The sequence below is a fragment of the Grammomys surdaster genome, unplaced genomic scaffold, assembly GCF_004785775.1.
Source record: "Grammomys surdaster isolate TR1022 unplaced genomic scaffold, NIH_TR_1.0 270, whole genome shotgun sequence".
Taxonomy (NCBI): Eukaryota; Metazoa; Chordata; class Mammalia; order Rodentia; family Muridae; genus Grammomys; species Grammomys surdaster.
The window spans coordinates 3,224,969-3,252,331 of NW_021604711.1; the positions used below are offsets into that span (position 1 = coordinate 3,224,969).

The 27,363-nt window shown below is 47.1% G+C and overlaps 3 protein-coding genes across 14 annotated transcripts; 1 reads left to right on the forward strand and 2 right to left on the reverse strand.

Annotated features, from left to right (window-relative positions):
• The first annotated feature begins 357 nt into the window (after window positions 1-357).
• Window positions 358-16,932, forward strand: Arf1 (ADP ribosylation factor 1). Of its 2 annotated transcripts, none has more exons than XM_028776474.1 (5): window positions 358-448; window positions 14,844-15,027; window positions 15,121-15,231; window positions 15,413-15,537; window positions 15,646-16,932. In XM_028776474.1, exons 2-5 carry the CDS (start codon window positions 14,880-14,882, stop codon window positions 15,805-15,807), a joined length of 546 nt encoding a protein of 181 aa, XP_028632307.1. In that variant the 5' UTR covers window positions 358-448; window positions 14,844-14,879; the 3' UTR covers window positions 15,808-16,932. The 2 variants fall into 2 exon arrangements, with proteins under 2 accessions (XP_028632307.1, XP_028632308.1); XM_028776475.1 differs by lacking the exon at window positions 358-448 and adding an exon at window positions 456-564.
• CUNH1orf35 (chromosome unknown C1orf35 homolog) lies at window positions 15,173-20,032 on the reverse strand. 2 transcript variants are annotated; one of them, XR_003712498.1, is made up of 8 exons: window positions 19,706-20,032; window positions 19,515-19,560; window positions 19,342-19,424; window positions 19,193-19,265; window positions 19,006-19,091; window positions 18,217-18,348; window positions 17,619-18,097; window positions 15,173-15,572 (listed from the first exon to the last, which is right to left on the reverse strand). XR_003712498.1 is itself a non-coding variant. In XM_028776473.1 (7 exons), exons 1-7 carry the CDS (start codon window positions 19,948-19,950, stop codon window positions 17,980-17,982), a joined length of 783 nt encoding a protein of 260 aa, XP_028632306.1. In that variant the 5' UTR covers window positions 19,951-20,032; the 3' UTR covers window positions 16,769-17,979. The 2 variants fall into 2 exon arrangements, 1 of the variants encoding a protein (XP_028632306.1); XM_028776473.1 differs by lacking the exon at window positions 15,173-15,572 and having other exon boundaries at window positions 16,769-18,097.
• Window positions 20,033-22,456: 2,424 nt separating this feature from the next.
• On the reverse strand, window positions 22,457-25,311 carry Mrpl55 (mitochondrial ribosomal protein L55). Of its 10 annotated transcripts, none has more exons than XM_028776540.1 (4): window positions 25,145-25,311; window positions 23,915-23,995; window positions 23,407-23,608; window positions 22,457-22,696 (listed from the first exon to the last, which is right to left on the reverse strand). In XM_028776540.1, the coding sequence occupies exons 2-4, from the start codon at window positions 23,935-23,937 to the stop codon at window positions 22,532-22,534; spliced, it is 390 nt and encodes a 129-aa protein (XP_028632373.1). In that variant the 5' UTR covers window positions 23,938-23,995; window positions 25,145-25,311; the 3' UTR covers window positions 22,457-22,531. The 10 variants fall into 10 exon arrangements, with proteins under 10 accessions (XP_028632373.1, XP_028632374.1, XP_028632372.1 ...); XM_028776541.1 differs by having other exon boundaries at window positions 23,915-23,998; XM_028776539.1 differs by having other exon boundaries at window positions 23,915-23,998; window positions 25,085-25,311.
• Window positions 25,312-27,363: the final 2,052 nt, after the last annotated feature.

Below are 27,363 nucleotides of genomic sequence, written 5' to 3' on the forward strand. Positions count from 1 at the left end.
GATGGAATATTAGAGGCCCTGGGGTACTCAGAGAAAGACACACACAACCCCTAGCGCTGACACGACCTTCCCACTCTGACCTTTGCGCTTTAGAAGCTTACTGGCCTCAACCCCCGCATCCGCGGAATGGGCTGGAATTCCGCAGGAAGGTACGCGTGCGCACGCGCCGGCGGACACGGAAATCCATACACCACACCCTTGCTCATTCTAGTCCCGGGAGCCAGTGTGCTAGCCCGGGACCCGATCCGGAAACAGAGCGACTTCAGCTCCGCCCCGTGAAGGCTACAAGATGCAGACGCGCAAGCGCTATCCGTGTAGGGGCGGGGCCTCCCGTGTGCCCGCCCTCTTCCCCCGGCGTGCCCCGCGGCAGGCGCTGACGTGGCTGCCGTCAGCGCCGCCATCTTGTGGGAGCGAAACCAACGCCTGGCTGGGAGCAGCCGCCGCGGAGGTGAGACGCAGGGCGCTCTGAGACCGAAACTAGGGAGGCCACGGGTTGATCATCGAGGGAGTCGAGGGGCGCTCGGCAGTGATTGCTAAGAACCGAGTCTGGTCGGGCGGCCTGAGGTCTGTGCTCAGTGGGCTTGGCGGCAGGCCGGACAGAGGATCAGGGCGCCCCCCAGTCCCGCGTCGCCCACGGCCGCTTGGCCCTCCCCCACTCCGCGGCCCTTACGCCTGGCCGCCCGCCGCGGGCCGCAGCCCGGAAGTCCGGCCAGGACGCCGGCTCTTCTCCAGGAAGCCAGGTTTCCTGCTGTTCCTCTCTGCGCCTCTCCTAGGCTCCACGGCCCGGGAGACCGGTAGCGGGGAGCAGGGCGTAGGGGTCACGGGGTTTCCCTTCTTAAAGGCTGGCCGGCAGCTTCATATACGGCATAAACGTTGGGCCTGGGGAAACTGAGGCTGGAGTGGCCCTGAAACGCCGTCAAGGTCACTCGGTGGCGAGGTCTTCCTCCTCTGTCTCTCGAGTCCGGTTCCTGTCGGCCTGGAAGACTGAAGTTGAAGGAAGAGGGAAAGGAAAGGGACAGGTGTCGGACAGGGGCTCCGAACTGATGAACCAGATCCTGGGATTTTACACTCGCATATGCGGATCTCGGGGGATCCCAGAATGCCCACTGTGATCCCCAGTTAGTCGTGATTTGAGTCCCGTATATCCTCGGTGAGATCTGCATTGGGGTCTGCACTCTAGAGCCCGGTGGACTCTGGAGGGGTTTGAGCCTTGTTTCGCCTCTTGGCTGACTCTCTTTATGTACTTTTGGGTGGATTAAAAAGGCCATTCTGAATTGGAGAATCTTTAACCTGCCCATGGAATAACCTGCTCTCCGTCTCTGAGCAATTTGCAGGTACAGAGACCAGATCCAGTACACAATTCTGACTGTCCATTCAGGGTGGTCATGCCGTGTCAGATTGTAATGTAGCTAGCTACATATGTTGTATGGTCTAGCTTCATATAACAAAGGCTAAATGCTAGGGAATCTGCTCACATCAAGAAAGAATTCTCCATTCAAATAGCAAGTGGCTGTTTTGTCAGGAAAGGAAGGGTCAGCTGCTCTTGGTCCCAGAAGTCACTGGAGAGCCCAGTAGTTAATGCCACAACCCATGTTGGAGTAGTCTGTTGTAGTTCTTGTTTCACAGCTAGTGGTCAGCAGTTTTTCCTGCAGGCTGATTCTGGTGTTTTCTGCTGTGTCTGTCAGAAGACTGGTGAGATGCCATGGTGCTTTGTGTGCTGGCCTCATGTGTCTCCTCTGTCTTAACCAGTATCTACAGTGTCTGGCATGGGTGACTGTAATGTCCTCACCTTTGAGCTTTGAGCAGCACTATCAGAAATAGCCTAGACTGTGAGATTTGATGCACTGTGTTACTACCTGCCTTCTCTGTTTCTCCAGAGTTGTGTGGTGTAAGGGCCAATCACAGATGTGTGAACTACATTGTTGGAGCTACATTGTCTCCGTGGCATAAAGGTTTCCCTTATTGGGATGTTTATCACTTATCCTTTGGTTTGAAAATGGGTCTGAGTCACTGGATCACCACATTGTTCTCTTGCTTGTGAGGCAGAGAACAGAATTGCTACTTCAAAAAGGTTTAGGAGCTAGATGGTAGAGTGGTTTTCTAGCCTGCAGGAAGTCTTGGTTTGGATCTCTAGCACTGCACACAAGGTTTAAGACAGTGTGAATAACAGCTGACTCATACTCAGTCTACTCATCCTGAAAGGAAAGTAGCAATAACTAGTTCTGTGCCCCTCACACACAGTTCTGATTGTAAATCGTGCAGCTGGGATGTCCACTATGCCTCTTGCACCTTGTACAATGGATGTCCAGACTCTTTGCTCCACTAGGCTACTTCCTTTGCCCAGGACCAGATAGGCTTCAAAATACTCCCCCCCCCCTTTTTAAATGTAAAGGTAAATTAGACCAGCAGTTGTTGTGGTAATACAGTGTCAGGCAGCCTAACCAAGAGAAAAAACTTGTTGTGCAAGTTCATGCAATAGCTTGTCACGATGGTTTAAAATTTTTGAGTCAATGTATTTTTTCAGATTCTTAGAATTAAATGTTACATTGATGTACAGGGTTTTTCTGTGTGGCCCTGGCTGTCCCAGAACTCCCTCTGGAGACCAGGCTGTCCTCAAACTCAGAAATCTGGTGTTGGGATTAAAGAAATAAACCACCACCTCCTGACTCTGGTTTACAGGTTTACATCCACTTTTAATCACAAGGGCTGTGTCATTTTCACTGAGGAGCCCATCAGACCCAGCCTGCTCTAGGCTGCTATGTCTTTCATTCATGGTCTTTCTCTCTCCTGTTGGCTTTCTTGAATCCCTTTGACCTTTTCAATAAATTGTCAGAGATGGTGAGGAGAGAAAATTGAAATTTTCTTTGAGTTGAGATCTGACAAGCAACAGCATCTTTTTGTGTGTGTGCTGTATCTGCTATTGAAGATTTGACACTGCCTGTTGAGAAGTTAAAGATAGCGGGGTGGCGAGTGAGGGTGGGAGTGTGTATATATTGGGATTCCTTATTTACACACCAAGGTCTGTGTCCAATATTGATTGTGATGCAGATTACAGATACTGGTTTATGCAGTTTGTCAATGTCCTTAAAGGTAACTCAGCCCTCTCAGGTGGGTCAAGTGACCTGACTAGCTGGAAAACTTGTTAGTGTAGGCACATTCAATCTCTTTATTTCCAGGAGGACCTTTTAGGTGTTCACCCAAGTTCCACCACCCTGTCCTTCTACAGATAGTGGTAAGGCTGATGAGAACCCAGCCTCCATATACTCTTATCTGATCCTGTTTCCTGATTTTTTACTCACAGTGGTAACAGTCTAGTGGTAGTCTGTCAGCAGCCAAGCAGTGGCACTCTCTGCAGGCCCTGATAATAGGGGAAGTTCTAAGTGATAAGAGCAGCATTGACAGAAAATTGGAAGGCAGGCCAATATTTTATTGGTGCTGTTCATCAGGAAGGGTTTCACTGTGTAGTACAGATTTTCCCTAAACTTGAGATCCTCCTGCCTAGCCTTTGGAGATTACAGCCTACTGGAATTACAGCTGTGTGCCACCAGGCTGGGCAGGCATATTTTACAGACAGCAACTGGGGGTGATTAATTAAAGTTCAGGTGGCCAATAGCTTCCATATCTGAGAATCACTGCTGTATATCGTTCGTGGGACTTGGTTATTATTATCTTTGGACATTTCAGGAATTGAGAAGTGTGTGGTAGAATTAAAAAGTCTTCTTAATTAGTATTTATAAAGGTAAGTATATTTATTAGGTAGAATGCTTTAACCAGAGTTCTTTCCAAAGGGTTCTTGTTTTTTGTCAGTATCAGTTGTCAAAATATTTTTGCAGTACCATATACTGACACAGGAACTTTTGTGGCCTAGATTCTCTAGGTGTCCTCTAACACGTTTTTTGTTTTGTTTAATTCTGTTGGGATAGTTTAGGTGCCTGTGGCCAAGAAAGGGGTTTCTAGATTTAGTGAGACTTATTGCTGAGGAATGAGAGTGAAGGCAGGTCTAGGTGGCCTCAGGTGTGAGTGTTCTCTGAAGCTCCCTGTTCTATAGATGAGAATGCACTTCTTCCTTGTTTGATCCAGACAGTTATATTTACATACTCCTGTCTTACAGTGACTTTGGTGGTGAAAGTTTGCTTGGCATTATTTTCAGCTTTTAACATTACTCTTAAGTCATCAGACTTTGGACACACCTATGTGATTAATTGCAATGTGTGTTTAGAGATGCTAGTTCTGGAGGAAGTTTGATGCATACATACCTTGCTTCCTCTGTGCCTTCCTTCCCTTTATCTTAAGTTCCCAGGTCTGTGCACCCACCAAGTCTCCAGAAGTTACAGATGTAGGAATGTTTGCACAGAGGCACAACTTGTACATAGTTTAAAACAGTGCAACAGTCCTTGTTGTTGGGCCTGTAGATTTTTCCTGAAAGTCATTAAGATTAGCCTCTCCATAGGTGTGTGATTTTTTTTTTTAATATCCCATGGGCCTTTTAATTTTTTTTCAACTTTTAAACCTTTTAATTTTTAAAAACAACATTGCTTTTTGCCTCTGATAAGGAGTACCTAGTGGAAGAAGATGGAAATGGTAGCCTTAGCATTGGGCACAAAGCTACTTGTCCATGGATAGTATTGGAGTGTTCATCTTAAGCCATCTTAGACTATGTAGACTAGCCTGGTCTTGAATTCACAGAGATCCGACTGCCTCTGATTCCCATGCCTGGCTAAATATATGTAATTTACACTGAAATGAATGTAGGTCTTAAAGAGGACTAACTAAGGAGTTGGGTCAGTGAGTAAAGTACTTGCTGCACAAGCATGAGGACTAACCCTCCCCCCCTCCTTCACACACAGACCTTCTAATCCCAGCACTAGGAAGGCAGAGACAGGAGGATCGCTGGCACTTTGGGAGTAGGCCATTCCAAATGAATTAGTAAACTCCAGGCTCAGTGAGAGATCCCACCTCTTCCCCTCCTTAAAACAACATGTATGGGTGTTGCCTATCCAAGGAGGCAGAAACGTCACCTGTAAGGTGGCATTTTTGCAGAGATATGATAGAAAAAGGTTGACAACTTTGGGGAAGGAACCAGAGACCTTTTAGTAGTCCAGGACAATTGACAGAAGGGCTCTGAGCTGGTAAGTGTACTCTTGAGTTTGGAAACCTGCCAGGAGCTGTATGGAGGACAGGACTAGAGAGAGGGTGCCCTGGTCCCGGAAGCAGCGTCGTAGTCCTTAGGGTATTTTGAAATCTGTGGGAACCCTTTTGGTTCTATCAGGTAGGGAGGCAATATGGCTGGCACTTAGCCACTCGTGTGGTTTTCATGTAGGTGGAAATCCCTCTGTGATAGCCTAAGCGTGATCACAGGAAGAGAAAGCTTTTCTTTGGCATAATGTTAACAGATGTTCCAAGTCTTCCAGGAACCCAGCTTTACCTAGCTTACCTTTGTAAGTCAAGGATAGTGCATTTTGTTCTCTTCAGCACCTTAACAAAAGTTGTCCTCATTTTTCAGGGAAAAAATTACTTCTTTGAGGTGGGATATCCTTGAGGTTGCTGTGGTTGGCAATGCCTCAGTAGCCAGCCACCCCCCTGTCCTTTGTATGGAAATGACTGGGCCTAGCATTAAAGCAGAGTTTTGATAGACGTTACTTCCCTTTGCGTCCCTGTGATGTCATTGTTGGGGTAGGTTCATGGGGGATCTTCGGTCTTGTGCAAATGTCAGGTTGTCTGTTGGCTTCTTTTCCAGATGGCAGACCTAGTGGATTTGAGGACATGGTAGGCACCAGACAGTTCTCATAGGTACTAAATGTGAGGGTCCTAACATTCATTACTGGTGCCACTTTGCACCTGATTAATTCACTTGTTGTAGTGTAGTGGGGAGTGGAGGCAGCAAGTCTCCATGGTTTGGGTCTGAAGAACTGGATGGACATTTGGGAAAGAGATTTTGATGGAAAAGCTGAATATGGAAACATGGGTAAGCCTTACTTAACCCAGAGAATAGGGGCAGTGGCTAGAGAATGCACTGGGTGACGTAAGAGGCGGCCTCTGAAAACTAAGGAGAGGCACCAACAGGTGTCTGGTTTAGAGAAAAAAACTTACAGAATGTTTTAGAGAAGCTTTTCTGACATTGGGATGGTGGGGAAATAGGAGTGTGTGGTGTGTGGCTAGCAGTGCCAGGCTCAGGAAGGACAGCGGACTTGGGGATTTGGTCTTTGTTCTGTGTGTGTGCCTCACTCCAGCAGGGTGGGGCAGGACCAAAGCTAAGGGAGCCTAGTGACAGCTCAGCCTTCCTGTACACTTTTACTCCTCTGTTTCTTCCTGAAGAACAAGTTTTTCAAAAGAAGGGGTGGGGCACTTCCTACTCTCAGAATGTAAGTTCCCTAAACTAGAGATAGGGGTTTTGTTTTTTAGTTTAAAAATGATGTATTAATACTTTTTTAATTTTTAAATTATGTGTGTATGTCTTTATATGAATATGTAAGTGAGTGCAGATGTTCAAGGAGCCTATGGTATGTCAGATCCTGGAGCTGTATTAAAAACCTTTATAAGCATCCTGATGTAAGTTCTGGGAATTGAACTCTGCCCTCTGTAAGAGCAGTACTTAACAGTACTGAACCATCTCTAGCTCATTGTTTTTGTTGTCATGAGACAATCTTAAACTGTAGGCCAGGCTGGCTTTGAATTCAGGACAGTCCTTCTGTCTGCTTCAGCCTCTGTAGTGCTAGGATTACAGATCTGAGCCATGGTGATAGTGAAAGTCAAGTTTTGAAGATTGATTTATTCAAACTCATTAAGTATTCTAGTGGCTATCTGACTCTTTGTCCACAGTATGGCTGGATGCAACATTAACATTGCGTTTCAGTAGAAGAGTACCCTGCTAATTGTAGCTGGTTTGAGGAAGAGCTTATTTTATGAAAGCACCATGAGGTAGCTGTTGGTTGTTCAGTTCCCTTTTTCTTCAGTGTCAAAAGGGCTTCTGGGATGCCAGGTCTAGATCCCTTGGCTTCACTGGGGTGTGTGTGTGTGTGTGTTTTCTGGGTGTGGGGGAAGCTCATAAAGAGGTAATCTGGCAAAGCTGTATTACTTTGATTTGCCTTTCAACAGAAATTAATGCTCTTCTTGTCCTCCTGCTTCTCCTGAGCCCAGGGATGGTGGTATTATATATGGGTATGTGATACTTGGCTTGACTTTGTATACTTTGCCCTCTGTAAAGACCAGTGGAGCAGGGGTGGCCATTGAGAAGCCACAGTCACTTGGAGGTTCAGCTTCATGAGAATGTGCATGTTAGCAAACATGGATGTGGATCTGAAGGTAGGAGATCAGGCTATGATCTTGGATTATTTCTCCTCAATTCCATTCTGTGACCAAAATAAGTTGCACCTGTTTATAGCCAGCTGGAATTTGTCTCCTATACACAAATTGCGTGCTCCATATATGTGCTCAAGAAAAGAGAAAGGGCTAGGGTCTCAGGGATACAGCCAACTTGGCCCTTTCAAGGAGTCAGGATAGGGACTTCCTCAGAAGCACCAGATTTATCCTAGGCTGGCAGTCATGAAGTCATGTTGAGTGGGCTAAGGTATGAAGACAGAAAAAGTGACTATAGTGTCACTAGGAGGGGCCAAGCTGAGCCTTGTCCCCTGATTTCATGATGGTTGTGTGGTCATACTGTGATTTCCACCATTTTAGATGTGTTTCTTGCTTTGTTTGTCTATGGTTTGGGGGAGCAAACATAATGCTCTGCTGCTATTTCCAATTCTGTATCTAGTTTTGGAGTTTTTCCAGTGAGATAAGTAGAGGCCATCTGTACTTCCTGCCTAAGTTAAAAAAAAAATGGCAGCTGTATGTATTAGGGTAGTGTTTCTCAACTTACCTAATGCTTTGACCTTTTATTCCAGTTTCTTATGTTGTGACACCCATCCATAAAATTATTTCATTGCTACTTCATAACTGTAATTTTACTATTGTGAATCCCAGACCTGATACATGACCCCCTAAAAGTGGTTAAGACCCGCAGGTTGAGAACTACTGTGTTTGGGTGTGGTTCTGTGGCTCCTGGGTAGCTCCTGTAAGTATGCAGTGCTGCAGGAAACTCCAGAATGTGCATTTTATTCTGGAAGCCCTGATTCCAGTTACAAGTCCAGATTCTATTACAGAGAGGATGACAAGACACAGAACAGTAGGTTTCTGCTCCAAGAAGATTTACCCAAATAATGTGGCAAGATGTTTCCCCATTGGAGCCTTAGTAATTCTCAAAAATAATGTTTCATAAATTCCTTATTGTAGTTCTAGTTACAGTGATAGCCCAGTTTCATCTGCTTAGAGCTGCTGATGTATAGAGTTAATGTGGCTGTGAACATGTTTGACATTTAGTTATGTTAAGAAATGGTAATGTTTGCCGGGCGGTGGTGGCGCACGCCTTTAATCCTAGCACTTAGGAGGCAGAGGCAGGTGGATTTCTGAGTTCGAGGCTAGCCTGGTCTACAGAGTGAGTTCCAGGACAGCCAGGGCTACACAGAGAAACCCTGTCTCGAAAAACCAAAAAAAAAAAAAAAAGAAATGGTAATGTTTAAAAATAAAGGGAGAAGCAGAATAAAGATGAGGTTCAGCATTCTAGTTACTATAGTTCTAAAACTTAGCTCAGAGAGTTTTACTTGAGTGTGGGTATACACACTGATTTGTAGGGGGTTCACCTTAAATTTGCAAAGAATGTTCTAACTTCAGTTTCACTCATCATCCTACCTACAAATCTGACCTGGTGGGTTTCCCCTGCCCTGAAGAAGCTTCGAGGAGGCTGTGTGCAGAGCGGCATGTGTTTCAGCTCTTATCCTGGAACTGTTGACTGAGTCACAGGTTTGCCCTTACAAGAGTACTTGCCAGCCCTAATATCAGCACATTCAGTTTGACTCTTAAGTAAATTTTATGCAATAATGACAAAATGTAGAACAGTACTTGGATTGCGTGAACATACCAGACCTAGAAGCCTGGAATGTTTAGTTGAGAGGCATGTGAAGACCCGAGGCTGTAGGAGGAGACATACTCAGTCTCTGTTGATGTACAAAAATCAGTATGTACAGAGGTCAATATGTGGCCATGTTAAAGCCCTTTTTAAGCTGCAGGCTTTCTTTTATTTGATTTTGGAGCACTGGTGCTCTTTTCTAAAAACTTTAGTTAGAAAGTGTTCTATACTGTATTCAAGTTCTTTAGGAAAAGTTTTAGATTTGGTAAATTTCCTCAAACGTGATAGCTGAGAATATACACTTAATGAATGTGGCTAAACTTTATTTTTGAGGCAGGATCTCATATAGCTCTGGCTCCAGTGTTTTTGTGTTGTCCCTGCATGCAGTTCCTGCAGAGGCCAGAAGAGGGCTTCACATCTGGAGCTGGGTGGAGTTAAGGACTTGAGCCATCTTTCTAGCCCCCTGTAAGGAACTAACTCTTAAGACTTCACCAATTTTTTCATTCAGGTAGTAAGTATGAGTCCTGTTCAGAGCAGAACATTCTGTTGAGTCTGCAGCCCAGAGCAGAAAACTTCTCTTCCTACTGGGATTCTTTCAAAATAGTGGTAATAATTGGAGGAAAATGGCAAACCTGTACAGTCTGATTTAGAAAAGGTTGTCTGTCTTTTTCTGAGTCTTGTGGAAGGACATCGACCCTCCTGGCTCCTGTTCAACTGCTAAACTAGTCAGGTTGCATTCATTTATTCATTGTGGAATAGGTGTGGACTCACCTTTGGAATAGATGTTTTCTCACCTTTACTTAAGAGACCTTTACTTAAGAGACCAGGAAGGGCCTGCTACTGACAGAGAGTGTGGTGTAGGGAGTGTGGTTGCCAGAGAAGCTGCTTCAACCATTGTCCTTGACTCCCCAAAAGAATTAACTTTCTTGACCCTATCTAACTTAGTGGTTGTGAGTCCTTCTGCCTGAAGCACTCCCTCTGGTGGTTTGGGAGGCAGAATAAACTAGCAAGAGGCTCTCTGGGAAGTCTGTTTTCACTGCCTGCTAACGGAGTAATGCAGAAGAACCTGAAAAGCAGGTTTAGCTTATATGTGGGATTGTAGAGGGAAGGTGACAGCAACTTGACTGGGCTTCAAGCAGTCAGGGCCTGTGCTCAGAGACTCTGGTGGTGATTGGCCCTTGTAGCCACTAGGCTTTTCTGTCTGTGGAGGCTCCCTTGGGTTTGGATCTGTTCTAGAAGCAGTGGGTGGGACCCCATGAGGACACAGAAGTGCCTATTAGATCTGCCTGTGTGAACAGCAGGGTGAATCTACATGCTTACATTGTTGAATGTCTTAAATCTGGAGCTCATCACTGAAGTGTATGTTTGCTTCTCCCTTTTGGTGATTCTTGTTAAAAAAGAAAGAAGATATTCACTGTGGTTCTCATGGCCTTTCCACATAAAAGGCTACTCAGCTGTGGGCCGTGTTAGATCACATGCAAGAAAGCAGCAGTGGATAACAGTAGTCATGGACAATGAGGCACTCATGCAGCTATGCAGTCAAACTTGGCTGAGGTCCCCACCACTAGACACAGTTACTCAGAGTGTCTGTCTACTGCTGTAGGGACTTGAGGGGTGCACGTATCCTTTCCCCCTGTCTTCCTCTGGATTTTCTGGGGGTGCTTTTCTTTTTGAAACAGGGTCTCATGTAGTTCAGACTGTCCTTAACCCACTATTTATAGTCAAGGATTGATTATCTTGAACTCTGCCTCAACCTTGCTGGGATCATATATTTGCTCATACATGGGTAGTGAGCACTACCACTATTGGATTCTACACAGCATCTGAACATAAAGAACTAAATTGATGCCCCCCTCTGCCTCACCAAGCCCTCCTGTCACACTGGTGGCTCCCTTTTGTTTCCCCATTGGTAACCATTGGTGATGTGTTAATTTGGAAGGAAGGTAGAATTTTTTGCATGAACAACTGATGCAGAGCAGAGAGTTAACCTGCTTCTGTGGAGCTTTTTTGTTTAAAATAAATTTTGTGTATTGTCTCCTTGGGTTTTTTTCCCCTGTACTTGAGTGCTTCCTGCTCTGTGGCATCTAGTGACTCTGTTCTTGATTCATCTTGGGCTCACTTTCTTTTGCCTGGTTTGGATCCTCATGGGATGCCTTGTCATGTTGAAATTGTTTTTAACTATCTATAATTGGTAGGAATTAAAGGTTGAGAGCCATAATCTCAGAATTTTTAAAGAGCGTTGCCTGAGAGTCTTCCTCCCACCAGCACTGCATTGTCATTGTCACAGAGTGTTTTGGCAGCAGGCAGCAGCTCTTGGAGCATGTGCTCCTCTTGCCTAGCAAAGAGTCTCCTCTCTGTAGTTAGTCTTGTCAATCTGTCCTGTCCATCTGTTTTCTTTCTCTTCTCACTTCTTTCCACTTTCCTCTCCTGTTGTCGTCATGCTCTTCCTCCTTTGTTTGGTAATTAGTTTTGTTTCTTAGTGTTTTCTACTGTAAGGTCTCAGACTAGTTCAGGCTGGTGTCCGCTGGCCTCAGTGCTGGGATTCCAGGCATGACTTAATACTTAGATTTCTTCCTTCTTTTTCTTTGACAGTCTCACTATATGTTCCAGATTAGTTTCATAATTTCTGTCATCATCTTGTGTTTATATTTTTCTTATTTTGCTTCCTGGGAGCCTTCATTTTGAACTTTTTGTGTCCCTCATTTTCCTTTGTTCCAATATCCTGTTCTTACTTGGTGGGCATCTGTACTGATACATTCAGGCTTTGGGGTATTTTATTGTTGTTTGAGACAGGGTCTCACTATGTCCCTTATGTGACTTGGAACTTACTTTTTAGACCATTCTGGCCTTGAACTCAGAGCTATCTACCTCTGACTCCTGGTTGGTGGGATTAAAAGCATGAGACACCATATCTCACACTGTTTTTGAGGTCTCTTGTAGCTTAGGCTGGCCTCAAAATTGCTGAGTAGCTGAGGCAGAACTTCTGATCTTCTACTTCTATCTCCCTAGTTCTGGCTTTACAAGCATGCACACTATACCCTGTTTATGTAGTGTTGGGGATTGAACTAGGCACTTCATGGATGATCTGCCAACTGAGCTCCATCCCTACCCTGGGTTTTTTGTTTGTTTGGTAGGTTGGTTTTTTGTGGTGGCTTTTCTAAGATTTATTTATTTAAGTATATGACTGCTCTATTTGCATGTATGCCTGTATGACAGAAGAGAGCACCAGATCCCATTATAGAAGCTTGTGAGCCACCATGTAGGTACTGGGAACTGAATTCAGGTCCTCTGGAACACTTCTGGGCTGTTTAACCAGCCCTGGTGGCTTTTCTTTTAAGTAGTCTGTCTCCTGTTTTGGCTTGCTTCCAGCCAAAAAAGCTCTCTTTTTGCTTTTTGAAATCTCTGTCAGAGGCTTTTAAAGAGAGATGAAGCTAGGCTTTGAGAGCTGCTTATGTTCATATCTTCTGGGGCATTCTGGAAGTACCCAACATCTCTGTCCTGTGGTTCAGCTACTCTTACACAGACCCCACTCCATGAAGGGCTGAAGGTACTCTTAGCTGGATCTAATCCATGACAAATGTTCCAGGGATTGGAGTATGTTCGGTTGGTTGAGGTTTAGTCACCTTGGCCTCTATACTGTTCAACCCATCCTGGGATCCTTCTGGGAACTTCCTGAGGAAGGAGTACATAGGAAGTGAAGTGGTGATGCACACCTTTAATCCCACCCCTTGGATGCAGAGGCAGGTGGAGCTCTGTGAGTTCAAGGGTAGCCTGTTCTACAGAGGAAGTTCAAGGATAACTAAGGCAACACAGAGAAACCTGTCTCAAAAAAAAAAAAAAGCAAACAAATATGAAGTAAAATGTCTTTAGTGCTAAAAGTATCATTATTGTTCTGTCTTAGCTGATAAAGTAAAGAATTGGGTATGCAATCCTCAACACCTCCTATTTCTCTGTCTCAATATTTTTATTCCCCTATGGGTAGTGATTTTAAGGAGTGCAGAATGTCCATTTGCTTAAACTTAAGCATCATATAACTCTTTGATTACATTACCTAAAAAGAGAACATTGGAGTGTACTAGAGATGGTATGAAGGGGTCCTGTGAGCCATACCTGTGACATGGTGCTAGCACATCAGCTAGAAAGTTGGGTCTAGCCCACTGAACACGACAATGTAATGTATAACTTTTATGGGTATTCCCCCAAAACGGAAGGTTTTCTTTGTAAAGCCTGCTTAACAGTGGCTAGTGGAAGTGACTGTTAAAAAGTCAACCATTTTCACAGTGTAATAAGATGTCACAGAACTGAACCCTGACGAATGATGAATAGAATCTTTCGCAGAATGCCCCTTAACACACCTGCAGGTGAAAGGGGGATGCCAGGTGGTCCTGTCTGTAGTCCATGTTGTAGTACTACTAATCCTTTGTGTTTCACATATTAAATGTGATCTGAATGTACTTTCCAAAGTTTGTATATGGGAAATTAAACCCCAGTGCAATAATAATGTTGGGCAGGTGTTTGGTTCTTAAACTTCTAGCCTCAAGAATGGATAAGGGCCATCAGGAGGAGGACTTTGAAAGTAAGTTCACACTTAACTTTGCCACATGAGATCATGGCATTCCTCTCCTGAAGGATACAGCTGAAAACCTCACCTTAGGGCCAGACATCCAACTTGCCAGATGGTGATTTGGGATGTTTACTTCATTTGTTGTTGCTAAGTTGCCCACTTTGTGATGTTCTGTTATGGCAGCACAGAGGGACAATATATAGGGAAGCCATATCATTCTTTTTCCTTGTGGGTCAGTAGCCTTGAATACACAGGCAACTCTTTCTGAAGGCTCTATGGGCTTCTGTTTGCTTTTATTATTATTATTATTATTATTATTATTAGTTAACTGGGCATTTGACAAAGCAAAGCAGTAAATCCATTTGGATGAGAAGTGAAGATCAAAGTGGTCACCAAATGGTGAGGCCAGACCCAGGGAAGCCTTACTATCCTTTCCAGAAGCCCTTAACATTTGATAGGCCCTGGTAAATTGGTACCAGCTAAGTTGCCTAGTGTTTCTTTTCTTCCAGTGGGCCCTACTAAGTATGCATATTCCCTTGCAGGGGCACATCCGCACCTTCCAGTGGGCCCTACTAAGTATGCATATTCCCTTGCAGGGGCACATCCGCACATGTGTCTATCATCATAATATCCCCTTACATAGGTAGGTCTCAAGGAATGTGCTGCTAATGGTTTATTGTTTGAATCTCTTCCTTCTTGGGCTACTTGAGATAGAACACAGTCTTAACAACTGTCTCCCATGACCCAGGCTGACAGAAATGCCTAGAGAGGTGACATCACAGTTCTTGCAGGCTTGTCTTCTCTTGCTGCTACCAGGGCTGGTGGAACATTTGGCTTGTAGTATTGAGCTTTAGGGTGTGACTATGTCTTTAGTTGCAATTTGTGGGTACTTTAACACTTTGAAGTATAGAGATATAAGGTGGTTCTTTCTGTTCTTGTGAAGAGCTCTGTTAGGTTTTAAGAGACCCTGTGTCTCTCAAAACACTCTTGTTAGTGCCAGCTCCAGAGTGTGAGTATATATGCTTGTAGTTAAATGTCCCTGTAGTCTGACAAGTGATTAGACTTGGGAGACAAGGGGTTGTTGTGGTATCTGTGCCTTCCTGAACTGATGTGTGTGGCCTTGGGGAGCTTAGGGAGTCTGGTGGGCAAGGGGCAGGGTTATTTTCTGCCACCTGGAACCTAGGATTGAATTGTCTTCCATCCTCCCATGAGATTTCAGGAGGGGGATATGAGAAAGCTTGGGGCAGGAGACTCCTAGGTAGGTGTCTCTGACCTGCCACAGGGCCCATACTGGCAGCATGTAACAGGACTGGAACCACTTTTCTTTCCCAGGTCTTTGGCCAGTATCGCTTCCACCTGTCCACAAGCATGGGGAATATCTTTGCAAACCTCTTCAAGGGCCTTTTTGGCAAAAAAGAAATGCGCATTCTCATGGTGGGCCTGGATGCTGCAGGAAAGACAACAATTCTATACAAACTGAAGCTGGGCGAAATTGTGACCACCATTCCCACCATTGGTGAGAAGCTGGGCCAGGGCCAGGGTAGGGGTTGGGTGTGGGGATCCAGAGTACAGAGGGCCCTCAGCTGTAACCCTCCCCCCCTCCCCCCAGGTTTCAACGTGGAGACTGTTGAATACAAGAATATCAGTTTTACTGTGTGGGATGTGGGTGGCCAGGACAAGATCCGGCCGCTGTGGCGCCACTACTTCCAGAACACCCAAGGTAAGCAGCCAGTCCTTGTCCTAGATTCCTCTTATTTGCCTCAAAGGGATATACTTGGCTCGCTGAGTCTTGTGGTCTTTGCCATTTTGGGGCATGAAGCTGGTGGGAGGATTGGATCTAGAGCCTGTGGGTTGATGAGTGGGAAGTGTTGAATATGTGCAGTAATGTGGCCATGTTTCAGGCTTGATCTTCGTAGTGGACAGCAATGACAGAGAGCGTGTGAACGAGGCCCGTGAAGAGCTCATGAGGATGCTAGCTGAAGATGAGCTCCGAGATGCCGTTCTCTTGGTGTTTGCCAACAAGCAGGTAGGCACCAGCAAGGTCCTTCCCTGAAGGACAACCTGTATCAGGGAAGAAAGAGGAGGGGTGATTGGCTGCTTGTGGTCCCTGTCACTAATTCCTCCTTTCCCTCAGGACCTCCCCAATGCCATGAATGCGGCCGAAATCACAGACAAGCTGGGGCTGCACTCTCTACGCCACAGGAACTGGTACATTCAGGCTACCTGTGCCACCAGCGGGGACGGGCTCTATGAAGGACTAGACTGGCTGTCTAATCAGCTCCGGAACCAGAAGTGAACCAGATCCCTCCCTCCCCCTCACTTCCTCTTCTCCGCCCTCAGCTTTCCTCTCATGTGGCAAACGTGCGACTCTGTGGTCCTGAGTGCCAGAAGCTGTCTCCATGGGTTGGTCACAGTGTGCATCGCACCGTGCTGTACATGTGCAGACGCAGCCTGCAGCCAGGTTTTTATTTAATGTAAATAGTTTCTGTTTCCACTGAGGCAGTTTCTGGTACTCCTATGCAATATTACTTAGCTTTTTTATTGTAAAAAAGAGAATCAACTCACTGTCAGTACTGAGAAGGGATTTGGGTGTAGGGGCACCTGGCCTCCGGGAGCCGTTGGGCTGTAGACTGGTGTCGGTATCCATTTGGTGGTTGGTTTTTAACCCAAACTCAGTGCATTTTTTAAAAATAGTTAAAAATACAGGACAAGAACACTTGAACACACAGAACGGAGACTATGCCTAGTGTAGGTTTTGCAGTTAATGGCCTGAATGCTAGTTATCAGATCACCTGTTTCCCTGGGGGAACAGGAGAGAAGGTGACGAACAAACCACCATCCGCTGCATGGTCACAGTAGAGCCCCCGTGACTCGCCTGTCTTTGGGTCACCTGCATTCCATAGCATTGTGCTTGTACTTGTGCTCACACGGTCATCTAGGGGTGGGCTGGGAGCCATTGTGGGCTGCAGGGCCTGGCTTGTACTTGGTGTGTGGCTGGGCCCAGTGGCAGCCTGCATACCCAGCTTACTCTTGGGCCCACTTGGACGCACTGGCAGGAGGCCTGGGTCTCACCAGCAGGAGTGCGTGCAAGGTGGGAGGGTCGGTCCATTACAGACCCACATCCTGGAGCACCCCCATCTCCATGTGTGAAGTAGCTTCCTCCCTCAGCCTGCAAGGGTCCGATTTGCCATCGAAAGACGACCTCTACTTTTTTCTTTTGTATTTTGATAAACACTGAAGAAGCTGGAGCTGTTAAATTTATCTTGGGGAAATCTCAGAACTGGTTTATTTGGTGTCGTGGAACCTCTTACTGCTTTCAATACACAATTAGTAATCAACTGTTTTGTATACTTGTTTTCAGTTTTCATTTCGACAAGCACTGTAATTATAGCTATTAGAATAAAGTCTCTTAACTATTTGATGGGCTTGTGTGTCAGTGCCACCACTACCAGGCTGCCTCCTGAGATTGAGAGCCATTTCCTGTTAAAGGACACAGGTGCCCTTCAAGCCCCTAGTGGAAGTTGGTACGATCTGGATGTCTTGACTCCCCTCATGTCTTATAGGTACAACTAAGGCAGCCGGCCTTGGAGTACGTATCTCTGGGTAGGTGTGACCACTAGAAGATCCAAAGTCTACCATCCTTCTGAGTGGGCCCCTGCCTAAGTGGACTGACCTTCACCCCCATGAGGTGCTGCTTAGATAACTAATCTCTCATATTAGACCTGCCACAGCTTGATTCTCAGGGACACTTTGGGGGTCTGCCTAAAAGTACACACTCCCAGCATAATAGCTTTTACAATCTGAACTTGCTGCCAGCAAGTTGCTGTGTGCACACAGGCTCTTAAAATTGCTGTTACCTGGCTACTGAACCTCTTAGACAGCAGATGCATTCAGATCCACAAAAATTTGTTCTTCCAACTTCTAGGTCACTTGTATGATGTAGGATTCTGGTCCCTAGATCCAGTGCCCTTAGGTATACTGGACGGGAACCCTGGGCTCCCAGCCTAACCTGTCCTCAGTGAGATAATACACTCTACTTTTAAAATACATTTACTTAAGTACAAAGTGGGCTGATACAAAAAAGTAGAAGTGATCAGTAATACACACCCCTAAACCTCGAGGGCCTGGACTGTGGCAGTACAGTCTCCTGGGCAGTTACATCTTCCTTGGTGGGAGGATGAGGCAACAGCACTACCCTCGTAGAACCACTCGGCTCTGGTAACCCAGGACCCACTCGAGGACCTGGAGTGGTTGCCTCCAAATGGCAAGATAGACCCTGAGCAAGCTTGGCTCAGGATCCTATCAGGGAGCAGCCACCTGCCTTACCCCACATAGGAATGAGACAGTTGGGCAAGTAGGGAGTGGGCTGGTAGCCACTTGGCGTCTGGTGGCTATGCTTTGTAAACCCCACAGAGCTCAGTTGGGCAGGGCAACCAGGGCTCTGGTGTCCTTTGGTCTAGCCACATTCTCAGTCATCCGAGCTTCTGTCTTGTCGTCTGCGAGATGGGTTCCTTCCACTGTCCTGGCTATGTTCCCGCTTCCTCTTATAGCAGGGAGAGAAGTCAGAATGTCTCTGGTGTCTGGGCCTACGAAGACAAGGACAACAAGACATTTAAAGGAAGGGTCTCTCACCCTGCCAAGCACCACATCTAGCCTGGCTAGCTTTGCCCCCCCCCCCATTTCCTTAATGCCCCAGGTAGCTTACCGGGCAGGAGAGGGAGATGAAGAGCAGCTGTCAGCCTCCCTCTTGTGTTCTTTGTCTTTCTTCTTTTTGTGTTTCTTGTGTTTCTTCTTCTTTTTCTTCTTTTCTTTCTTGCTTTTCTTATGGCTCTCTGCACTGGAAGAAACAATACATACAAAGGGTCTAAGCCTGAAGGACTAGAGTCTACTCTACTGTGGGATAGTCTCACCTAGCAGGGAAAGGCAGAATAGAGCAGTGTCTATGCCATAGCATTGTGCACTGATAACTACTACATGTTGTGAGTTTACATTTATTTGTAAATGAGCTTCGTATCTGGCTCCATAACCATAAGGGTGAGTGCTGGAATGCTGCCAAACTAGGTGGGCTTTCTCTCTCTTTGGAGACAAGTTCTCATTATGCAGCCTTGTCTAGCTTGGAACTATCCCCTACGTACAAAGTTGAGGTGACACAAAAGTACAAGTAACCAGACATACACAGCTAAATCCCAAGGCCTGGAACCAGCTTGTGAGAACTCTTGAGAGATCAGCCTGCTTCTGTCTACCAAATGCTAGGACTAAAGAAAGTTGTGTGCCACCACTACCCTAGCCAACTTACACTTTAACTGCTCCACCTCCCACCAAACTGGCCAGCATCGTGGTCCTGAGTGTCACCCTCCTGTTTGTACCTATCACCCTGCTGGGTCACCTATGGCAGCTACTGAGACTAGCCCAGAGAGGGAGGCCCACCTACCTCAGTAAAACTAAGAGAATTAAGGCAGTGCTTTGTCCCTTTATGCGTGCAGACTCAACTTACTCCAGTTCGGCCTTGTCCTCAGCACGAGGCTTCTTCCTGGTAACAGATGGGGCAGTACTTGGGCCTTCGCTGTCCACACGGTGGTGCTGTATAAGAGGAGTAGCTGTGATGAGAGACACCCAGGGACTCCTCATCACACACACCTCCAAACCCCAGGATCCTGTGCATTGGAGTTGACAAAGTTTACCGTGAACACTGACAGCCCAAGTTTGGCAGCCTCTTTGTCTTCTCGGGATAGCGCCACACGGCCCGCGGAACCACTGCAGGGGACAGAGCATTTGATGACAGTTCTCAATCACCGCCCAGTCCTGTCCCAGACTCCCCAACTGGCCTAACCTGGCGCTGCCCAGGCCTAGCAGCCGGTCCACACCCTTCTCCTCAGGGTCTCCACCTTCCCGTTTGCAGATCTCCACGAAGTCCTGCGAAAGCGGGATAAGACAGGAGGTTCTAGGCTGGGACAGACGGACCCCCAACCACCCTGCGGACCTCGAACCATATCTCAGACTCACCTCCTTGCTCAGGCCGGTGGGCTGTTTCCTCACGTTCTTGTAACCACTGCGAGCGAGAGTCAGGAATGCTCATCAAGGGTCTGGCCCTTCCGTCCCCTTCCTTCCCGTGCCCCGCCCACATCCAGCCCCGTCCCAGGGCCACTCAGATCCCGCCCCGGCGCTTGCTGTCGCCCCGCAGCCCAGGCACTTACAGTGCGGCCAGCAGCGCCTCACGCTCCGCCTCGCGCACGGCTGCCAGCTCTTCCTCACGGCTCGGGCCGGTACACGGCGCGCGGTCCTTCGCGTACCAGGTGAGGTCGCGGCCCTTCTGCCAGCGGCCTACTGGCGCCATCAGGGAGTTGCCCAGGTAGTTCTCCCTCTGCTTGTCAGTCTTCACATCCTCCCAATTGAACTGGTCCTGCCCGCCACGCACGCCGCCGCGACTGGAGCCGAACATGGCGCTGGAGCCGCTGCACAGCCTTCAGTACCCACGCTCCCGAGTCGGACTGCCCGCAGCCCTCGCCCTCCGGACGCTCGCAGTGACGTCACTCTCGCGCCCCCGCGGGCGCCTGCGCTCTCGCTTAAGTGCTCATGCGCCTGCGCACTGCGTATCCCGGGCCGACTCAATCAAGGTCCTCTTTCTAAAGGGCGTCCAGGGTTTCACAAGCGCATCCTTCATCCAATTACCACGTGCGCCTGCGCACTAGCTCCTCGAAAAGGCGGCTGTGCTATCCCACCAGATAACGCTTGTGTTAATAATCTCGGTGGATTGGGATAGCACAAAACCCTAGTGACACCAGGAGAGGCTAGTCCCTTGCTTCCTGGAAACCAAGCGTGCTAACTCCAAAGGCCTGAGGTCCCGGGTCACTGTTGAAACTAAGTTAAATAATGGCAAAACTTCATGGGACACTGAGGGGCAGATAAAGTCGCCAAGAAACATAGATCAACTCTTCCGTGCTCTGGGTGACAGAGCGTGGCCTCAAAATGAATAGAAATGGAGCTACAACTTAATGATAGAACACTTGCCTAACATGTAGGCAAGTCCTTCGTCTGATGAATTACCATCCTTCGTCTGATGAATTACCCAACCTGGAACTCTCTAGCATCCCAAATAGACACATCTCATTTTTATGTCTTTATTCTGAACCCATGTTGAGTACCTCCCAACAGCTTGTGAGGCTCCTGGTATAAGCCCTCAGCTCATGTCCTGGCTTTAGAGGACACAGCTGGACTCAGATCCCTCAGAACAAGATCATACTAGGGATGAATGGATGGTCCCAAGGGTGCTGCACAATAAGGTGTAAACGTATCCTTTATTTGCCTGATGTAATTGCCATCTCCGAAGCTTACTGCCTCTGTCTGCTAACCTAGGTCTAGTCTTGGAAGCTTCTAGCCTCTATACAATCTTATCTTGGCCTAGAATGTTTTCAACTTCTGAGATTTATTGCTGAATGAGCTCATCCGTTCTAGCTCTTTCTGAACTCTAGCTGGATGGTCATCTCAGCTGTTCTGGCTCAAACTCCTCTACACACTGAATGATTCAAACTGGCTTCTTTCAGCTTCTCCTGGATTGCTCTGCTTGGCCTCATGTTACCTTTGGTATTATGTTCTAATCTTCTGGCTCCTTATAATTTTCTGGCTCATTCTGTCTTCACCTGCCTAGTTTGTTCTCTCTCTGGAACCTGCCTCTGTACAACCGGTCCCAGTAAAACTCCCCTCTCTTTTTCTTTCTCCTAAGTCACCCCTTTCCTCTCTGTTCTCATGAGAGTTAGGCATATCCTGTTCTGTCAAATCTTTCTGAGTCATCACTTTGTCTGCCACCCAATTGGACATCACTTTCAAACATGAGTGCTTCCTTAAGACAAACTAATTTTCCCTTTGTTGGGATTAAAGGTGTATACTAAGGCTGAGGCATACAACTGGAAATGGGATTTTCTAGGAAACAACACAATCACAAGGTTCATGGTATGAACAAATATCCTACAACAATAAGGGAACAGCAGACAGTCATGCGGGCCACAGCAAAAGATAAGCGTACCAGCCATCTCCCAGGGAAGGTCTCCAGAAAGCAAGACAGCAACTTCTGGGGCCCTCACCTTTCATCAGGCCAGGTATGCTTAGGCCACAGAAGGGTGAGCTGCATGGTCAGAGCACAGAATGCATACTAGGTGACGCTGAGAGGGAGGTGTGCTCTGGGGCTGGGAGGGTATGGGTTCTAAGGCCTATGCATCCTTGAGTAATCACCTATTCCTGTGAGCACCAGAATCTGAAGTAACCGAGTACTGCTATGAAGGGTTGGATACTCCCTGGCCTGCTTTTGAGCTTAGGCATTTACTCTGTGTGCTCTTGCATTTGGAGAAGCCAGTGGGATTTCCTATCACCATCAGGAATACAAAGGTTCAGGCAGCTGCTCATAGGCTCTGGTTTCCATCGTCACTTATTCTATAGACTGGAGTAGACCAGGGGTTCAAGACATATAGCCTAGCCACACTCCTGGGCTCCCAAGGGCAAGGAAGTGTTTCTCCCCAGTTGCCTTTTAGGAAAGGACCTGTGAAGGGAGGACATGAGAACGATGACTGCAGGCTGTATGTGAGCCAGGAATTTAACTTGAGAGGTTTCTAAAAGTAGGCATGTCGAGAAATTAGCTGCTGGGTACTTCCTGTCCACTGTCCACATACTTTACAACCAACTCTGTAACAGTGTTTAAAACCCAGAGGTCTCATACCTTTAATCCCAGCTCTCAGGAGGTCAGGCCTGGTTTACATATTGAGTTCTAGACCAACCAGGGTGAGACCATGTCTCAAAAAAAAAAAAAAAAAATAATAATAATAATCGAAAAACCCCAAAGGTCTGACGTAAATGGACCCTAAAGCAAAGCCTTTCAATCTGGCTTTGACCTGGCATATGATCCTCAGAAATGATGAGTTCAGGGCTCCGCATAAAAGACAACAATGACAGGAGGCTATGGTTCAAGAATACATGGTAAACAGATGCCCTCCATCCTTACAAAATGGCCCTGGTGGAACACCCTGACAGAGTTACTTCTTGGTCTTGGTCTTGGTCCAAAACCGTTTGTATTGTTCAGTGTCAAAATTGTCAACCACCTCTGGCTCTTCTTCCCTCTTCTGCTGGAACTGAGCCTCACGTTTTCGGGATCGGGCCTTGCGCTCTTCTGGAGATAGGGCATCCAGGTCTAGGGGCATCTGCATGGGGAGAGGTAGAGATTATGTACACACCGTTGGGGAGCCAGAGAATGACTGAGAAAGACATCTGTACCTCTTTTACCTGTGCCTTCTATCCTGGCCTACTAGTTACACATTTTGTTTTGTTTTGAAGGGAAATGTTTTTCTGTTCCTTTCCCCTGGACTCAAGGTATACTTGCTTAAGACTGAGTCTTAATTAGGCCAAGAAAGCCTTGAACTCACAGCAGTTATCCTCAGCCTTCAGAGTGCTATGATTATAGATGTGTGCCACTATGTGCAGTTTTATGTGGTCCTGAAACCAAAGACTTTGCGTACCTATTAGGCCAATTAGACTACACCCCAGTTGAGATTTGGTGTTTTGTTTAAACAAACAGACATGTTAAGCCTGGTATGGTGAGATAGGCCTATATTTCCACATTTAAAAGAGGTAGAAATATTAGGTCAAGGTCAGCTTCAGCTATGCATTCAAAGCCAGCCTGGTTTGCATAAGACCACATATCAATAAAACAGGAACCAATATATCAAAAAACAAAGAACCAATTTGTTTGTTCTAATTTTAGTGACTGGAGTTTTTGGTGTAAATCCCTCCAACAACCTGTTCCCTTCCTCCTGCGCTACAGTAAAGGGACTATAACTACATACACAAGTCCAATCCCAAGTTCTGAACCCTAACACCACGGGTCAGCAAGCACCTGCTGAAGGAAGCTTACCGCTAGCATGCGTCGTGGCTCCCGGTATCGGATATGGATAGTGGAGCCATCTTGTTTGACCAACAGCACAGGGTAGAGACGAGCATAGGCCTGGCGGCGCAGCCGGGTGAAGGAAGCTCTGCTGCAGTCAGCTCTCCAGGGGGACGTGTGCAGGTAGCGGGGTGCAGGACAGGCTGCTCTCATAGCACAGTGCCTCAGCAGGCTGTGGACAGACATGCAGGCACTGGTTGACGGATGCCAGTGAGCCAGATGGCACCAAATGGCAGGCTAGCCAGCCACTGTCAGGGTATGACAGAGAACTGCCAAGCAACCGTCTAGCAACGATCGACGATTCAATCTAGTAGACTGACCTCTCCTCTATTGAGCTATTAGCAGAGTCAAAGCATGTAATGGGGGACTCGGGGCACGACAAGGCGTCCAACACTGAGGAGAGGGATAACAGCCCCTTCCTGGAGAGGACAGAGTGTCTTGAGGAGTTCTCCTGAGGGGACTAGAATTTTATGCTTACCCAAGCAGACTGTCCAAAGGCATTGTTTTTCCTTAGCACTGTGATGGCCGGAGGAAACTGTCACTGGCCCTGATGTAGGTCCTGCTAGGCAAGGAAAAAAAAAAACTGTGGGTTTTTTTTTTTCCCCATTTGATTATTGTCCTAAAATCCTGGTCTGGATCTAAGTCAGACCCAAGCGCATCTCTAGTTGTCCAACTGCCAGACTGTCAGCTTTCTGTTGTACAATTATATAGCATTTACATATGACCTGTGCACCTGTTCAAATAGACCTAAAAGAATACAGAGCCAGGCGGGGACATGTATGCTTGTATTTCCAACGATCTAGAGGCAGAAGCAGGAGGATCAGGAATTCAAGGTTATCTGGTTACATGCCGAGTTAAAGGTTAGGCTATGTTACTAGAGACTGTCTCAAAAACAAACACATCAAAACTGAAGTAAACCTAAGGGTTTACAAAAACCATATAATCGTTTTTCAACTGTTTTGTTTAGAAAACAAAAAACCCTTATGTTCAGTGCAGACTCAATTTTAAAAAGTTATCTTCAATCTGTGGTTTGAATTCTTGGACACAGACGATTAGATGTGAGATCTAAGTGTGTGTCACTTGCAAGTCTATCTTACTAGCCCTCTGGCCTCAGATTAGAAAATCCTTTCGGAGGCTTTTTACAAAAGAAGCTACCAGGGTCCTATCCTTCAAAGACTGAGGCAGTTTTCAGCGGGACAGAGGCCCACCCAATTCCTGAAGTTTATGGAATCACAACCCTCTTGTGTGGGGTATGTGGGAATGCTTGGTTCACTTTCTTTTTAACATCCTTCTAGTTTCCATAGCAATACTGCGAGAAGACTATTATCAACCACGCTTACAGTCGGGAAAAGAAGCTACTTTCTTCAATGCCAGAAACTCCCATAGTGGTCTAAGCATGTAGAAGTAGAGAGTCCCACACTCGGCAAGATAGAACCAGTGGGCGAGCGCAAGATAGATCAGGAGGTTCCCACCTAGGGAGGGAACCGCAGGGTCGGGCACCACTGCCCCGAAAGAGGTGGTCCCGCTGGTCAATGTCCCAAGTTCGGGGCCTCCTCCTCTCTAGCCTTGTCGATTAGGCCAGGGGTCGCCTGTGGAGAAGTCCCCTCCCATTTGCCTCACCCGACGCGCAAGTCGCCCACCCATTTACTCCTCAGTGATGGGGCTGGTTGGTGCCGGCACCCAAGACACGCCAACCTGCGGCCGCCACCTTAGCGTGGGAGAGACCTCGTAGACCCGCCGTGCAGAACTTTACTCGATAGGTGGGAAACTGAGGCCGAGCCACGCGAGGCCACACAGGGAACCTGTCACTGTAGATGATAATCCTCCACGATAACCCAGGTGTCCGGCAGGGGCTCGCGTCGCGCGGTGATGACGTTACATAGTGCGGGGCTGACGTCCCCGTTAAGGGCGGAGTAAGACCATGGGGGCGTGATTGGGGTAGCGCTGGGCAGTCCTAGTTAGCTATCCAGGTTCCAGCCTCCCTGCGGGTGGCAAAACCGAAGTAGGCTGCGTCTACTGACTACCCAAGCCCGGAGAGTGTGGGCGGGAGGCCGTCAGAAGTCTGTGACTTTTCAGGGTGCAGGAAGCACAGCGCTGTGCCGTGCGAGATCGGAAGCAAGACAGCTCTGCTACAGATCCATGTGCGGTCCTTAGTTGTTTCCTTGCCTGGTTGTTTTCCAGGTTTGCTCCGGATCCAGTGGTCGCCCAGGGAACCCTTTCTCTCAGCAGGTACACGGTTTGTCTTGGACTCGTGGTGGAACAATGTCTGGAAGATGGACATTCCAAGTGCCAAGTCAGGATGGCAAAACAGCCAACGTGAAAGAGTTGGCGTCACTGCGGTACTCGGTTCTTCAGAACCAAAGAACTCGACTTTCAAGCACCCGACTAGTGTCTTGTGAGTAGCCCGACACTAAAGGGTCCTGAAGCTCTTCACCTTGAGCTTGTGGCAGCGGTTTATTGTGAGCCCTGGAGGTGTGCTGCTGTGCAGGCTGCAGGACTCTCCAAAGTTTCTCAGGATGGCTACACAAACTTACTTATGTACTGCTTCTAGAGGACTTTGCCACACTGGGCCCCTGGCGTCATTGTGGCAGATCTTTTTCCTTCCCCTTTCCTATTTTTCCCTGAGTTACTTGTCTTTTACCATCATCCCTCTTGGGTTGCACTGGGCAGTTTAGTTCCCTGTCTCCTCTTAGAGCTTTCCAGCCTGTAAGCAGTGTTAGATTTTCACAAGTAGCTTAGACAGATAACGCCAGACCAAACGGTTCCATGAGGGGGGGTTTATTCAGGGTGGAGGAAAGAGAGCGAGAGGAGAGAGCAGAGAGTAGAGGTCGGGCATGACCACGTGGAGAGAGGGAGAAGGAGAGGGGGAGGGGGCAGAGGAGAACCTGTAGGTGAGGGATGCAGCCCCTTTTATAGTGGGCAGGCCTACCTGGCTGTTGCCAGGTAACTGTGGGGAGGAGTATACCTGGCTGTTGCCAGATAACTGTGGAGGTGGAGTTTAGACAGAATACTAACAAGCAGGGGTCTACAAGGGACACAATGAGAAGTGTTTTTTGTTTGTTTTTTTTGTTTGTTTTTTTTTGTTTTTTTGCAGCCTAGCGGCCAGCCTCAGGAGCTCATCGCACATAATGGCCTGCAAGTGTCGTTATCAGGCACTAGAAAACAGGGAACTCATGTGACTGTAAGCGGGTACCCATTGGATTTCGGAAGAGGAAGCTCTAGCTACCTTACAAAGGTCAGTTGATCTTCTATCAGCCAGTGAGCTCTGGCAATGGCCAAGGAGTGGCATATGCATTGTCTGAAGAAAGGACTGGTAAGCTTTTCTGCTTCACCTCTGGTCAGCAGTCCTCTTGGTGTATAGTCCTGCTGACAGGACAGCTGGCAGGGAGTCCTCTGGGTGCTGCTGACAGAATAATTTATTATAGATAAGTGAGCTCCAGCAGAGGGTACTCAGTCTGGGGGACAGGTGATGGGGTCATCACACACCTGGTGGTGAGTTTGCTTTGAGTCTATGAGGCTCTGAGACCTCAGATGCATCTTCCATTCTCCACTGAATCTATCACTAAGTTTTGAGACTCATTTTCACTGACTGAGGTTCTGTCTGTTGTCTCAGTTATGGAGTCAGAAATATCTTTGAATACAGTGATAATAAGGAGAATTTAGATACGTCTTAAATATGTTGCAAGTTGGAGAATAGAGGGAGAAACAAATAGGGATACACACACACACACACACACACACACACACAGTGTTCTCCCTGCATGCCAGAAGAGGGCACCAAGATCATATTACAGATGGTTGTGAGCCGCCATGTGGTTGCTGGGAATGGAATTCAGGACCTCTGGAAGCACAGTTAGTGTGTTCAACCTCTGAGCCATCTCTCCAGCCCTGGTTTTTTTTTTTTTTTTTTTTTTTTTTTTTTTTTTT

Bases quoted from the DNA above. Each gene is read 5' to 3' on its own strand.
- CUNH1orf35 (XM_028776473.1), bottom strand. From the start codon at position 19,950: ATGTTCGGCTCCAGTCGCGGCGGCGTGCGTGGCGGGCAGGACCAGTTC. The intron at 18,349-19,005 runs GTAAGTTGAGTC...TGTTTCTTCCAG, and splicing joins GAGGACAAGGCCGAACTGGA to TGCAGAGAGCCATAAGAAAA. The intron at 18,098-18,216 runs GTAAGCTACCTG...TTGTCTTCGTAG, and splicing joins TCATCTCCCTCTCCTGCCCG to GCCCAGACACCAGAGACATT.
- Mrpl55 (XM_028776540.1), bottom strand. From the start codon at position 23,937: ATGCCTTTGGACAGTCTGCTTGG. The intron at 23,609-23,914 runs GTAAGCATAAAA...GTCTGTCCACAG, and splicing joins CCTTTGGACAGTCTGCTTGG to CCTGCTGAGGCACTGTGCTA. The intron at 22,697-23,406 runs GTAAGCTTCCTT...CTCCCCATGCAG, and splicing joins AGCCACGACGCATGCTAGCG to ATGCCCCTAGACCTGGATGC.
- Arf1 (XM_028776474.1), top strand. From the start codon at position 14,880: ATGGGGAATATCTTTGCAAACCTCTTCAAGGGCCTTTTTGGCAAAAAA. The intron at 15,232-15,412 runs GTAAGCAGCCAG...GCCATGTTTCAG, and splicing joins CTACTTCCAGAACACCCAAG to GCTTGATCTTCGTAGTGGAC. The intron at 15,538-15,645 runs GTAGGCACCAGC...CCTTTCCCTCAG, and splicing joins TGGTGTTTGCCAACAAGCAG to GACCTCCCCAATGCCATGAA.